Source organism: Sinocyclocheilus anshuiensis, unplaced genomic scaffold (genome assembly GCF_001515605.1).
Source record: "Sinocyclocheilus anshuiensis isolate Anshui unplaced genomic scaffold, SAMN03320099.WGS_v1.1 scaffold492, whole genome shotgun sequence".
Lineage (NCBI taxonomy): Eukaryota > Metazoa > Chordata > Actinopteri > Cypriniformes > Cyprinidae > Sinocyclocheilus > Sinocyclocheilus anshuiensis.
In genome coordinates, this window is record NW_015558605.1 from 1048027 (window position 1) to 1062570 (window position 14544).

The following is a 14544-nucleotide window of genomic DNA, read 5'->3' on the forward strand; positions in this document are numbered from 1 at the left end:
CGATCTAAATCCCAGCCCTCTCTCCTCTTTCGACATCTGCACCAGCTGGGATTTGGTGCATGTGGAACTTGTCGAGAAGGAAGTGTTGGTGTTCCTTCAACCAAACAAAATGCCCTGAGCAAAAGGTCATCAAGAGGCTCCATTCGCTGGATCAGAGATGATGTCCTTGTGTTTGTGAAGTGGATGGACACAAGGGAGGTCTCCATGTGCACAACTGTCCACACAGTGTACAGCGGTGAGACCGTGCTGAGGTGGCAGACGACAGAGGATGGGCGAAAAGAGAAGGTCCCTGTTCCCAGGCCAACAGCAGTTCAGCAGTACAATAAGTACATGGGGGGAGTTGACACCTCTGACCAGATGCTCGGAACAAATTCAGTGCACTGTAAAACACGGAAGTGGTACATGACAATTTTCCAGCACTTCCTGGACATTGCAGTGACCAACAGCTTCATTTTACACAAAGAGCTGTGTGCCATCCACCATGACAAGCACATGACACAACAACATTTTCAGGAGCTGCTAGCTGCTCAGCTCACAGGTGTTCCCCTGGATAGCAGCCCCAAAGAGAGATGCGATCATCTGCCTGTTCCTGTGAGTGACACTCAAGACCTTTCACAGAGGGCCAGGATGGGGCGGCGTCGTTGCATACGATGCAAAAGGAGCACCCCATGGAAGTGCCAGGAATGTGATGTGGGACTATGCTTGCAGTTAGACAGGAACTGCTTCAGAGAGCACCACATTCGAGCGACTAGATTGAAGGATCCAAAAACGCCTGGAGAACTGGTGTAACAAAAAAAAAAAAGGCTCCCAAGTGAAAACTGTGTAATCCAGTGTTCCAAAAAGACTTGTATGAATGCATTATAGTTCCTTTTTCAAGATTGAAGCATTAGATTGTTTCGTTCCTGAGTTTTCTGATTTTTTTCTAAATAAAAAGCAGTAAAATTTCTTCCCGTTTTTAATATTTTGGTCTATTCCGATTCTATTTACAAACTCACCACACACAGTAATGTAAAATAACTGTATTACTGTATTTCTTGTAAGCCAGTAATTTCCTGAAAAAAAATGACACCTTGCACTTGAAGATAGCACATTGTATTGTAATTTTATAGTAAAAAAACCAAACAAAATGAGTGAAAACGGCCTATTTTAGCTTCAGGTTCTAAAGGGTTAAGAGAGAGAAAAGGACTGGGAGGGTTTAAGGAAGGGTGGTTCACTTCAGAGGAAGTTACAGCATGTTGTGCAGGCTCAGTGCTGATTTGTGACCCTGGACCACAAACCCAGTCACAAGGGTCAATTTTTTTGAAATTTAGATTTATACATCAATGTTAAGCTTATTTATTCAGCTTTCAGATGATGTATGGTTTGTTAGGATAGGACAATATTACAATTATTTGAGAAATCTGTAATCTGAGGGTGCAAAAAAAAAATCAAAATATTGAGAAAATTGCGTTTAAAGTTGTCCAAATTAATGAAGTTCTTAGCAATGCATATTACTAATCAAAAATTAAGTTTTGATATATCTACGGTAGTAAATTTACAAAATATCTTCATGGAACATGATCTTTACTTCATATCCTAATGATTTTTGGCGTAAAAGAAAAATGGATAATTTTGACCCATACAATGTATTGTTGGCTTTTGCTATAAATATACCCCAGCGACTTAAGACTGCTTTTGTGCTCCAGGGTCACATATAGTCAACACAATGCATTAACATTAAAGATGCACTAAGCGATTTTTGCCAAACGATGTTGATATTTGAAAGCACCAAAACAAGCACGCCCATACCCCAACGGGACCTCACCCCTATTTTGAAATCTCCACCCCACACGTACGTACGCAACCATGGCAATGACGATTGCGGAAAAAAGTGAAGATGACACAAGCATATTCAAACAAAAGCCAACACGGATAAGTTGTGTGAAACGAAGCAAAATCAACGTTACCTTGGCGTCCGATTCGAGCCCTTCCCGCTCCTTGAGTTCTCTCCACCGCTGGAAAGCTGCTCCGATATTTACGTGGGTCCTACCTCTTGCCTGATCGTAACCCTTCTTTTTAATGTTTTGTTTCTCTATTTTCCTCTTTTTTTATCTGCCATCTCTATCTATAGTCGATCTCTTCTCTCTAACATTACAAGACACGCCCCCTTACTGCTGATTGGCTGCAAGTGTTTTGAGACTCGGTCCAACGCTGTGGTCAAAACTAGCATTTTTCAAAAAAACACTTAGTGCACCTTTAACTAATTCTGAAGTGTTACCAATATTATAGAAGTACAAATAAATGTATAAAAAGCACAAAAATGTACATCCACTTGGTACATATGGCCAAAAAATACATATTAGTAGAAAATTCATGTACGTAAATATGTTTTGAAATATATTTGGAAATATATATATTTTTGACTATTGGACTTGCACAAGTGTAGGAAGATGAAGAAAGATCAATTAGAGAATAATTAGGTTACGTGATGCATGATGTTGTGTACCTTCACTTCTGAATAGCTTGAGGAGTTAAATGTTGCAGCAGGTCTGAGAGTCGCCTTGAGGAAGGAAATCTCAACTTGAGCTCAACCAGGGCCTCGTCTCTCCAGAGGGACACCTCGAAGACCTTCTGGCCACAGTTTAGAAACAAGCCTCTAATACCTGCAACCACAAGTTCACAATGGCAAGATTGTTGCTAATACACTACAAGTGAATACAATTACTAGTGCTCAGACATTATTTAAACAGCATTGGCTGTGAATCTGAATAAACAAAACATCATAATTAAACCTGTATGTATAAAAGCCTTAGTCACCTTTCACTTATTTATGCAATAAAAATGATGACTTGAGATTTTCTTAATATTATACCAATTTTGAGGGGATAGAAGGAAATCCATATTTAAAGTGTTATTGATTAAAGAGATTGCATTAAGATTTGATTAAGTGGGAGAAAGAAAAAAAAATATATATATATAATGTTTTTTTTCCCTGCTTATGACTGGTTTTGTGCTCCAGGGTCACATTTATGTGAAGATATGTGCTATATACTTAGGTTACGGTTTGTAAATGCTATGATAATCTCCTGTTATTAAAGATGTCACACTCATGAAATGAATGTTCTCAGTCCTGGTATGCTATAAAACTCCCACCATACCAAAAAACAAAATTAAGAATGACAGGACAAGAGCGCCATGAGTCCCCCTATTATTTGCGAGTTGGTACATCAATGTCCATTGGACCAGGCTGAACAGTTGAGAATGCCTCTGAAGATAAGTTGACTAAAATATATATAAATACTTCAACAGTGCAATATAGTGAACAATAAATGTGCCGAATTTATAAAAGAAATTACCCAAAAGTGTTTGGCTGTGACTGTTCATTGCTTCATCTGATTAAGGAAATAATAAAATAAATTATCTAGTTGTTGTTTATTTTATTAATGTTCTATATTCCTCATGAGAAACAGATAGGTTCATGATAAAGCCATGTTTAAGAAGCAATTCTTGCAAACAGCTGTTCGTCTACTTGACTTGATTTTTTTCGGCAAGTTGCAGGACCAGGTCAAGACTCTGAAGGTCATCACGGACATCCTTTGTATTATTCTCATGGAATCGGTTCTATAAAACATAATGCTATGTGAAAACAGTCTGGGACCAGTTTCTTGCAGTTTAGCCAAAGTAGTGTCACCTTTAGTTTTCTCTCTTTGGCTTGTGGCATGGTTTCCTCAGAAGGTCTTCGCAGTCTTACTAAATACATAAAATGTGTGAGGAGCTGCATGTTTTCAGGGAAAATAATGGCCTTGTACATCATTCCTAAAAAGAGAAAATATACTAAATAGTTTTTTTTTGTTACCCCTCTGCTGGTACAGTTCCTCCCTCAGATGGTCTTCTGTGACTGTTATTTCACAAACCTCAGCTGGTTTTGGGGGACAGACTTTTTCAAATTCTTGTTTACTGATCTGTTGCATTAAAACAATATCACACTTGAAACTATAGCCTATGATCAGATTACAGTCGTGCTGATTTTGTACGTATGATATTAATTAATCGAAATGTAAGTTTATAGTGGCATGTTTTTAATGGCGTAGCAGAAGTAATGTTGTGCATTAAGTGCCTTCACAGATGTGTAAGTTGAGGAGTTAAATTTTCCTTAACAGTTGTGCAGGATGCAGGGCCGAAGGAGGGTAAAAACCACCTCATCACCTACATACAGGTCAGTCAGTACCTCATCCCTCCACAATGACATCCAAAACCTTTCCCCCACAGTTCAGGTGAAGATCCAGAATAGGTGTCATCCTCACACCATGCAACTAGAAAATGATAATTCACAAAATCAATACAGTTCTGTTCGTCAGTTATGTTCCTGGAGTTCCTCAAAACTTTTATTTTATTTAGTTCATCAAATTTAGGTTAATTCACCTGACTTGTTTTTCCAAATAAGGGAGATGTCCAAAATATGCAGTGTTGGGAGGCTCTTGGACCAGTGTTGAAATCACACTGCCATTGTGATACACAGAGAAAGACATTCATATAGATAGATAGATAGATGTTTGAATGGACAAAAATAATATTTACTTACTTCTATGATGTGCCCTTGGAGGCTGAGGTATGAAAAATGTCCTCTTCTTCACCAGTCATGTTGGGAGAATGGATTAAAACGAAGTAATTTAGATTAAATTAAAGAGAAATTGAGAAAACAGTAAAAAGCAACAAACTTAACCAATGTCCCTTTTCAAAATGTAATTAACATTAGTTGATTTACTGCATTGGATCTGGGGATGCCACACTCTGAACTGGATCCAGTGATTCCCGATTTTCAACTGAATCCAGGCATTCTACAGTAAGGAAACGTCTATGAATATGCCTGACTTTTAGTTTCAGAGGGAGCTGCTTTACCAAGTCGTCAGTGGTGCCTGCACAGAAATGAGCTGAGCATGATGAGCATCCCTATTCTGGATATGTGTGTTGTGCAGCATATATTGTGTACCTTGACAGTCGTGTGGTTAGAAGAGACACATTTTCCTTTCCATCTGGTGTAATGTTGGCCTTTTGGTGAGTGAAGCCTGTGCTATACTTTTCGCATGAGCAATCCGGACGCGTACACGGACAGCACGGACGCGGACTACTTGCATTTATAATTCCGAAAGCATACGCTGATGGTCTGCTCCGCGGACGTGTTCCATACATGCGTAGTAGATCGGCTTGGACAATAAAAAAAAGTGAGATTAGGCTTTTGCAGCATATGGAGAAAAATGGCTTATCCATATGACCTTTAAGATAAATAATATGTAGAATATGAAAACACAACACTTTAAAATTATATGTATGACAGATCACAACTGTCGATTATTCCCTTGAAATTGTAATTGTAATTATTCATTACGATTGTCACAATTTACAATGAATGATGGTTTGAGTAGTTTTATAGCATTTTCTGAAGCAACTGCATGCCATATATTATATGAAAATAAGCTGAAAACAGTCTTTCCTGAAAAAAAAAACTTTTCTCGCTTTTCTATAGCATTAAGCCTCAAAGTCCCATTTGCTAGCATGAGTCAAAAGAACCAGCTCCCATGTCTATACGATGTTCTGATGCAAAGATATAGGTCTTGCTAAACTGTTGCTAGGGTACTCTGTTTGGTTACTAAGGAGTGCTTTAATTGAAAAAAATATATATATGTAAGAAAATAAAAAAAATAAAAATATATATACATGGTATTATAATGTGTTATAAACTAAAATGAATAGAAAATCAATGGGAAAACCATTAAGATAACATGTAGAACGAAAAAAAAAAAAACATAAGCACAGAAAAATGTAAGTGGATTTTTTTTTTTTGTAACCACCTTTGAATGGATTACATAATTGTGACCTCCATAATTGTAATCATGATTAGAAATTTGATTAATTGTGCAGCCCTATACATATACACACACACACACACAATCACCAGTCAGCCACTTCAACAAAGAAAACCAAATTTGTTAGATTTGTGCCAAAGCACTGTGACATGCTTTAAGTGTGAGGGACAAATGCAGTGCTTTGGCACAGATCTAACGAATGTGGTTTTCTTTGTTGAAGTGGCTGACTGGTGATTGTGTGTGTGTGTATATATGTATAGGGCTGCACAATTAATCAAATTAATGAAAGATTAATGAATTTCATGAATTTGGGTGATGAGTCCAGTACATGTTTAAATCAGTTAGCAGTCTAGTCAATGTAATCTCTGCATTCTCTGCATTTGTTTAGGTGCCAAGACCGAAGTATAGAAATACAGGAAAAAAGGTAGACACTCAAAAATCTTTAAAATATTTATTGGCTCATAACAGGAGACATTAGACAAACATTTCAGCTAACCACCTGTTTTTATTTACTTGAATTTTGTGGATTGATTATGTAATTACAAACACCTGACCATATGTAATATTGTACATAAGATTTCTGGGAAGTATTCAAGTGATACTTTTCAGCTAACCACCGCCTTCAGTGTTTGTCTAATGCCTCCTGGTATGACCCAATAAACATTTTGAAAGAACTTTTTTTGAGTACTGACCTCTTTTTGTTGTTTGAAGACCAGCTAATAGTCATGCGACACCGTGCACATCATACCACCCATCATTAGGAACATGCAAACTACATTTTATAATGCCATCTACAGCCTTCAAAGAAGCCACGTCATCCTCTGAAAGTGCCAGAGTTGCTGTCAGTGTGGAATGTGCAAATCCACTAAACTCTTTCATCTTCGACACTTCTTTTAGTCCTTGGGCTGCTTCAACAACCTCTTCAATGTCAGCTCTTGAAGGCCAGTGTCATCTCTTTGACTGGAAAACATTTTTAATTTGACTTTAATTACACAAAGTTGGTCTTAACAAATAGTCAGTGTTGGGAAGGTTACTTTGGAAATGTAATAGGTTACAGATTACAAGTTACCCTATTTAAAATGTAATAGTAGTGTAACTTTTTAAATTACTTTATTAAAGTAATGTAACTGATTACTTTTGATTACTTTTTGATTACTTTTCAAAATTTCTAATGAATGTTTATTTGCAACTGTTAATCATTTTCAAACATTTACACCATGCAGGGTTAACCTTACAGTAGTGCTCAACACTGTCAGACCTTCAAAATCCTTCATCACTTGAATTAAGATGATCAAATTTGAACACATCCACCACGAAATCAGACTTTAGTACCACCTTTTACTTTGAGATTGATCTGAAGTTCAATGCAGATTTAAAATCATAAGAAATAGTTTACTGATACTGTTTTTGAAACCAAATCTTTGCATAACTACAGGAAACACTGCATCTAACAATAAAAAATAATAATAAATAAAAGCATATACATCAACTCAAATACGGTTATCTAATAAGCATGTGTCCTATTCTGTGTACAAACATAAGCACAGAAAAATGTAAGTGGATTTTTTTCTTTTGTAACCACCTTTGAATGGATTACATAATTGTGACCTCCATAATTGTAATCATGATTAGAAATTTGATTAATTGTGCAGCCCTATACATATACACACACACACACACAATCACCAGTCAGCCACTTCAACAAAGAAAAACAAATTTGTTAGATTTGTGCCAAAGCACTGTGACATGCTTTAAGTGTGAGGGACAAATGCAGTGCTTTGGCACAGATCTAACGAATGTGGTTTTCTTTGTTGAAGTGGCTGACTGGTGATTGTGTGTGTGTGTATATATGTATAGGGCTGCACAATTAATCAAATTAATGAAAGATTCATGAATTTGTGGCTGACTGGTGATGAGTCCAGTACATGTTTAAATCAGTTAGCAGTCTAGTCAATGTAATCTCTGCATTTACTCAGTTAGTTTAGGTGCCAAGACCGAAGTATAGAAATACAGGAAAAAAGGTAGACACTCAAAAATCTTTAAAATATGTATTGGCTCATAACAGGAGACATTAGACAAACATTTCAGCTAACCACCTTTTTTTATTTACTTGAATTTTGTGGATTGATTATGTCATTACAAACACCTGACCATATGTAATATTGTACATAAGATTTCTGGGAAGTATTCAAGTGATACTTTTCAGCTAACCACCGCGGATGACAGATAGATAAATAGATAGAAACTAGGAAGAAACTAGTGGTATTTTTGATTATGTTCAGGAGCCAACATCCTAACTTTCTATCTATTTCTATCTGTCGAAACGAATGAATCCGGCTGTCCAAGGGCCTCTTTGGCTTTACTGATGATTGAAGCCACACAAGCCTCAAAAAGCCTGTTCCTGTACAATTACAGATACCAACGACATTGTCAATATGCAGTGTTAGTTAGAACTGTTTAGCTGCCAACAGGTGTGACATCATAATGTTTGCATGCAAAGGAAGGACATCCAGACACTATACGAGTATTATAATTGAGTTCTATAAACAATTACTGTAAAAACTATAACTTGGGAGGTTTAGCAAGGAGTCAAATCTTTAATTGATCACCTCTGGAACGTTTTGGTCATGGTGGCTCGTGGAATTGGACACGAGGAGGAGCTAGCAGCAGCACTACCAGAGCGATGGAAAGAGAAGTGGACAGAATGATCTGACGAATTTGAGCAAAAAATGCAAATAAGAAAATGAGGCTTAATCCGTATTATTTTTTTTTTTGTCATTTTGGATTTGGGAAGGAAAATTGAAAAATCGCAATGAATGATACACAGATTCTCAAGGAATGTCATAATTTGAAAGTATTTCCAGACTTTCTGGCTCTCTGCTCCTGACCCACTCTTCTTCTCTTTCGTGGCTCTCCTCTCTTTTATGTATTTATCCCTGAGGTTTTTCCTCACTCCTTCAACTATCAAGAGAAAAACAGTAAGAAAAAATAAAAAAGTTAATACACTGAAACAAATAAGAACATTGTGGATGAGGTCACCAAGTTCACCTGAGATGTGTTGGTGTGTAACGTTCAGCCCTATCGGTCGAATCTACATCAGCTAAAATGGGGTCAGTACTTTTTCAACATTGTTATAAAAAAAAAAAAAAAAAAGGAAATTAAAATTTTTGAAAAACTCCTCCATTTGTTCCGCCATGCCGATTCCGAGTTTCTCTGTAAAACAAACCATCAGGTTAGTCTACCATCAACTGCAGCATTATTAGAATTAAGATTATAAACTGATTCTTACCAAGCAGGTCCATGAGCTCCCCATCCTCAGCTGGTGGGACAGACACCTGAGGGGACGAGGCCCCCACTTCAGCTAGTGGGGCCAACACCTCAAGCAGTGCAGCCCCCATCTCCTGAGGTGGCACAGTCCCCATCCCAGATGGTGGGGCCCCCACTTGAAGTGGCGCGGCCCCCACCCCAGCTGGTGGGGTCCACACCTGAGGTGAAGGCCACATCCGCAGACCTGAGTGGGTGGGGCCCAGAATTGAGGAGGTGGAGTCCATCCCTGAAAAGGCTGAGCTGCACCCAGAAGGGCCTCTTGTGTAGCCGGTGGGGCCTCTGGTCCAATTGGAGGGGCTTCTGGTGCAGCTGGTGGGGCCTTGATTTCGGCAGGGGGCTAATCCTCCTGGTCCAGGACTGTGGCCAGCGATATATCTGGATTAGTGGCTCGGAGAGCCCTCGGATACAGTGAACCTCCACTTTTGGACACCTGAAACAGACATTTCTTGTTAATCCTTAAATTGCTAATACACGTAAAGCTATTTTTCATATATCATTCATTTAAAGCATAAGTGGTCAAAACTTACCGAGAGCTCTTTGTGAGCTTTGTGGACGTGTCGGTCGCTGTAAATGCAGACCTTGCTGCAAATTGGGCAGGACTCGTTATGCAGTGGGACACTGGAACGGGCCATTTTTAGTAAAAAAGTCCCCTTCCTCTAAGTTCATCACAAAATGAATGAGTGGTGCTGGCGGAGGTTTGCATATTCTTTGTGGCAGAGCGGACACTTCACCATTTTGATTCAACTGAAAAACACAGAAACATGTTGGTTTGAAGCCATAAAACTGTATAAAAAAACTGCATAAAAACCACCTCTACTGTACTCAGGACACTCAACAGAACCCATTTATGCAACTTTCAGGACATAAAATTGTGTAATTTGCATAAAAAAAGAATGTCCACGGAACCACTATGAAGGATAAATTGCAAATGGGATGTTTCTTTATGTTTGGTTAAAAATAACATTCATATTAGGGCCAGGGCCTAAGGGTTTCGAATTCTTGACCGTAGCCGCCTCAGATACGACATGGAAAAGGGCCAAAGTCCTCAGCGTTTGGGAAGACCTTTAAAAAAAAAAATCAGTAAACATATTCAGCGAAAAATACAGACATGTGTCGAATTCGGCTCGATCGGACCCTTCCAAGTCATGTCCGTGAACCCACTACGGTAAGCCCATTCAAATAAATTGAAAGTGGGACTTTTTTGGAAGGTCCCAGGGGGCCCAGATTGCACACGGAATTACGTCAGGAGCCCTGGAGCGACGTGCCGAAAGGGCCCGGGCCTGGGACCCTGAAAAGTATTTTTCCTGATTAGTCACAACAGAAAAGAGAAAAATAAATGTTTTAAAACTCAAGAGAATGTTATTTCATTTTTGAAGCAAAGACCAGAAAATTGCCTTATATGAACATATTGGCTGAAATGCCAGCTGTAGTTTTTTTTTTGTGTAAATATAAAACATATAAAATGCAATTAACAATTAGCAAATAATTTACAATATAGTAATCTTATTTACTTTTAAAGAATGGAAAGGTTTTTCAGAAATATATTTTAAAAAGTCTTTAAGTTTTTCAGAAGAAAGGAAACAGTACTGTTCTTTTTGAACACAACATGTCCAGTCTTCTTTTAAGTCACTTTTCCTTTCTTGGGTTTTGATGAAATTTCAGGGTTGACATTGAGAAAGTGATTATGTACATCTCTCTCTCTCTCTCTCTATATATGTACAGTATATGTAGACAGCACAGAGAATTGCAACACTTGCAATGTGATTACATGACTACATGATAATGTTAAATATGCAATTTATCATTCAGCTCTATAATCAACTGTATAAAATGTTTGTGAAAAAATACTGAAGTTCTTTACAAATACTGTCAAGACCAGTTAGTGACAATTCACTCTATCATATATATCAATGGCAAATATGCTAATGTCTAACCTCAGTCGCAAGGGTGCATGCAGCCTCTTCCTGATACTGGAGGTTGAAATCATACAATAATACAAACAGCACTTGCAAGGCCAGAGACAAAGTTGGGCTGTGCTCCTTCACGCACAACTTGACCTTCCATGCTCAACATCTACCGCTGGTGGCTTAGAGATTGACCTGAAAATGAAAAATAAAAGAAAATACTTAGGTTCCATTGTGGTTCTGTTTAGCTGTCTATACATAGTTCAACATGACTGTTAAACAAACTCTGAAATTTGTGCAGGGAAATCCCATTTACAGGGCCCACCATTTCATTTCTTTTAGCCAAAGCAGCATTTTTGGGTAGTGTTCATCTCTATGGTGCAGTACTGTTTTCTTGAAATCTATCTTAAATGAATTTGATCATTGATAATGTTTTGCAGACTGCATTGAGCTAAGAGACAGAGATGAACATCCTAGGGATAGTTTATCAAAAATGAAAATCACATCATTTACTCACCTGGCATTGCCATTCTTTCTTTTTCGGACCACAAAAGGAGAAATTTACAAAAATACACCACACGCACTCGTACATACCACAGCAGTAAATAGCGACCAGCACCAACTTCACTTACAGATAGCTACAGACCTGTCTCTCTCCTTCAGTTCATAGCAAAAATCTTTTGAACGAGTTGTTTTCAACCAGGTATCATTGTTTCTTTCAAAGAACAACAAACTGGACGCTAACCAGTCAGGTTTCAGGAGTGGCCATTCAACCGAGACTGCGTTACTGTCAGTTACGGAAGCCTTGCGAATGGCAAAAGCTTATTCCAAATCATCAGTTCTTATTCTGCTGGATCTATCTGCTGCTTTTGACACTGTCAATCACCAGATCCTCCTGTCCGCCCTCTCAACATCAGAAAGATCAGGCCCTTTCTAACGGAGCATGCTGCGCAACTCCTTGTCCAGGCCCTTGTCATCTCTAGGCTGGACTACTGCAATGCTCTTCTGGCTGGACTTCCATCAAGCACAATCAAACCTCTACAAATGATTCAGAATGCAGCGGCACAACTGGTCTTCAACGAGCCCAAAAGAGCCCATGTTACACCTCTCTTTATCTCCTTGCACTGGCTGCCGGTTGCGGCTCGCATCAAGTTCAAGACATTGATGCTTACATATAGAACAGCCACAGGCTCAGCACCAGCCTACTTCCACTCACTACTACGAATCTACATCCCCTCCAGAAGTCTGAGATCCGCTAGTGAGCGACGCCTCGTGGTACCATCACAGAGAGGCTCAAAATCACTTTCCAGAACATTCTCGTTAACCGTTCCTGGCTAGTGGGATGATCTTCCCACCCCAGTCCGGAATGCTGAATCCCTGACAATTTTCAAGCGACAGCTGAAAGCTCATCTCTTTAAACGCTACTTGACTTCATCTAAAAAACAAAAAAAAAAACTTTTTCTTTCTCTTTATTTATTCCTTCCCGTTTCTAGCTTGTACTGATTTGAACAATGCCTAAAACTTGGTATTTCAAGCACTTCCTGTGTCTGTTTGCCTCTTTAAGAAAAATCGCTTTATGTATTCCCCAATTGTAAGTCGCTTTGGATAAAAGCGTCTGCAAAATGACTAAATGTAAATGTAAATGTATTTCTCACAGCTTGCATGCTTTTGTAGATGTGAACTGCATAATAATAAGATTTCATGAATGCACAGTCGAGCACAAAAGACCAACGTCAGGGTCAAGATTTTCATTAAACAGTACATTAAAATTACAGTTTGTTTTTCACCAAACCATTTTGTATTCCCCCAGAACACTTGGAATATATGACACGTGTCACACTTTTGTATCTTTTGTAAATCTTGATGCTGGTCACTATCACTGCCATTATATGGCCAAGCATGAGCAGGCTTTTTTTATTCTCCTTTAGTGGTCCGAAAAACAAAGAAGGTCATACGGCATTTGAACAACACCAGGGTGCGTAATATGGAAGCATATGGGAAGCAAAATTCAATTTGAAATGTAATATGCAAAATGGCAATGCAATATGTAAAATAGCAATGTATTTCTGTATTTAAATGTACATTTCCCATACATATGTGCAATATTTAGTGCAAAATGAAAATTAAATTATATAATTTACATTTGCCATTTCCTACACTAGCTTTAATATGCAAATTAAAAACATTTTAACACTTTATAAGTTGCAAAATTAAAATGTATTACACAAATTGATTAGATATGTTTAACATGTCTAAGTAAAAACTGTAGCAGAATTATCATTTAAATGCTGTTTTTCCAAAATGCATTTAGACTTAGGGGTAGGACACTTGGGATTGCATTTTCATCATAATACCGCGTGATAATTGTAGCAAAATGCAGCGAGAACTTCAGAATGCATTCTGAGCCAAAGGGTAGCAAAATGGTGATTTAAATGTTTTTTATTTATTTTAAATGCATTGCCACTTACATATAAGATGTTTCAATTGCATTTTCATTTAATGTCACCCTATCTAGCTTTTTAGGTACTATAAAAACTACAGGTTTTTATTCTCGTTGCATCAACTCTCTCACTGCAAATGAGTTTTCTGGTATGTTTCATAGTAATGAAGTGTCTACAGCAATTTCAGTTTCTGCTGAACATTCTTCAAGTCCTGATGATCTAATTTCTCTTTAATTCTTCCTGTTCAGATATCCTGGACTCTATAGTCATTTATTTCCCGTGGGCCAGCTGCAGAGAGCACCTCGTCGGTCAGGACTTGTGCGCCTCTGTGAAGGGGCACATCGGAAGGTGGATGCTTGGGAAGCAGACGGCTGGACCTCAGCTTCTGTATGCCCATCTGCTTTGTCTGGCTGTTCTGCAAGGAAAGGATGTGCTTTACTTAAAATAAATGCTTATTTAAGTCATGCATTTTTGATTCAATAAAATTACCATGTTGTAATGGCTCCTGTATTAGGTCACTCTCACCCTCAGTCCTTTCTATAACGCCACTCAGGCTTAAATGTCCTATTATTGCAGCCATCCTTTCATTAAGGCAGATAGATCGGGTGACCCCTGTCCTCCACCTATCTCTTTTTAACTTTGTTAAAGTGAAATTATTCTTTTTGCATCAGCCTTCATATCAAACTACTTTTTTTTTTACTTCTGCAACTGTCCGAATCTCTGGGGAAACCACATTAATGGCCTTCGTTACCGCATCCCATGCATCTTTTTTATCTGTACCTCTTACGCCCGTAGACACACTATTGAACAGCACACATTTTCTTGCTTCCACCTCTGAAAGCAAAACCTCCCGTTGTCACGTTGCGTAGGAGGGAAACGAGGAGATGACTTTCAAAACTTGACTTTTAATAAACAAACCAAATGAAAAGGGCAGTTTCTGTGCCATTCTGTGGATAAGGACATGTTCTGTGAAGACCAGAGGTTAAGAGGTCTGTAAGGAATCTCAGTCTGTTCTTTGTCTTCTCGGTG

The 14544-nt window shown here is 38.3% G+C and overlaps 2 protein-coding genes and 1 long non-coding RNA gene across 3 annotated transcripts in view; 1 reads left to right on the top strand and 2 right to left on the bottom strand.

Moving 5' to 3' along the window:
* Positions 1-803, top strand: part of LOC107680204 (piggyBac transposable element-derived protein 4-like) — a 6888-nt gene extending 6085 nt beyond the window's left edge. Inside the window, exon 2 of the mRNA XM_016476009.1 lies at positions 539-803. Coding sequence (XP_016331495.1) covers positions 539-789 — 251 coding nt within the window. The 3' untranslated portion in view covers positions 790-803. The remainder of the gene's footprint in view (positions 1-538) is intronic.
* The window catches only part of LOC107680187 (gastrula zinc finger protein XlCGF57.1-like), a 964523-nt gene that overhangs the window by 452753 nt on the left and 497226 nt on the right, over positions 1-14544 (bottom strand). The gene's annotated exons all lie outside the window — the stretch shown is intronic.
* Positions 9014-9226, bottom strand: LOC107680214 (uncharacterized). The gene is made up of 2 exons (XR_001633129.1): positions 9133-9226; positions 9014-9056 (listed from the first exon to the last, which is right to left on the bottom strand). It is a non-coding gene; the product is annotated as an uncharacterized LOC107680214 (long non-coding RNA).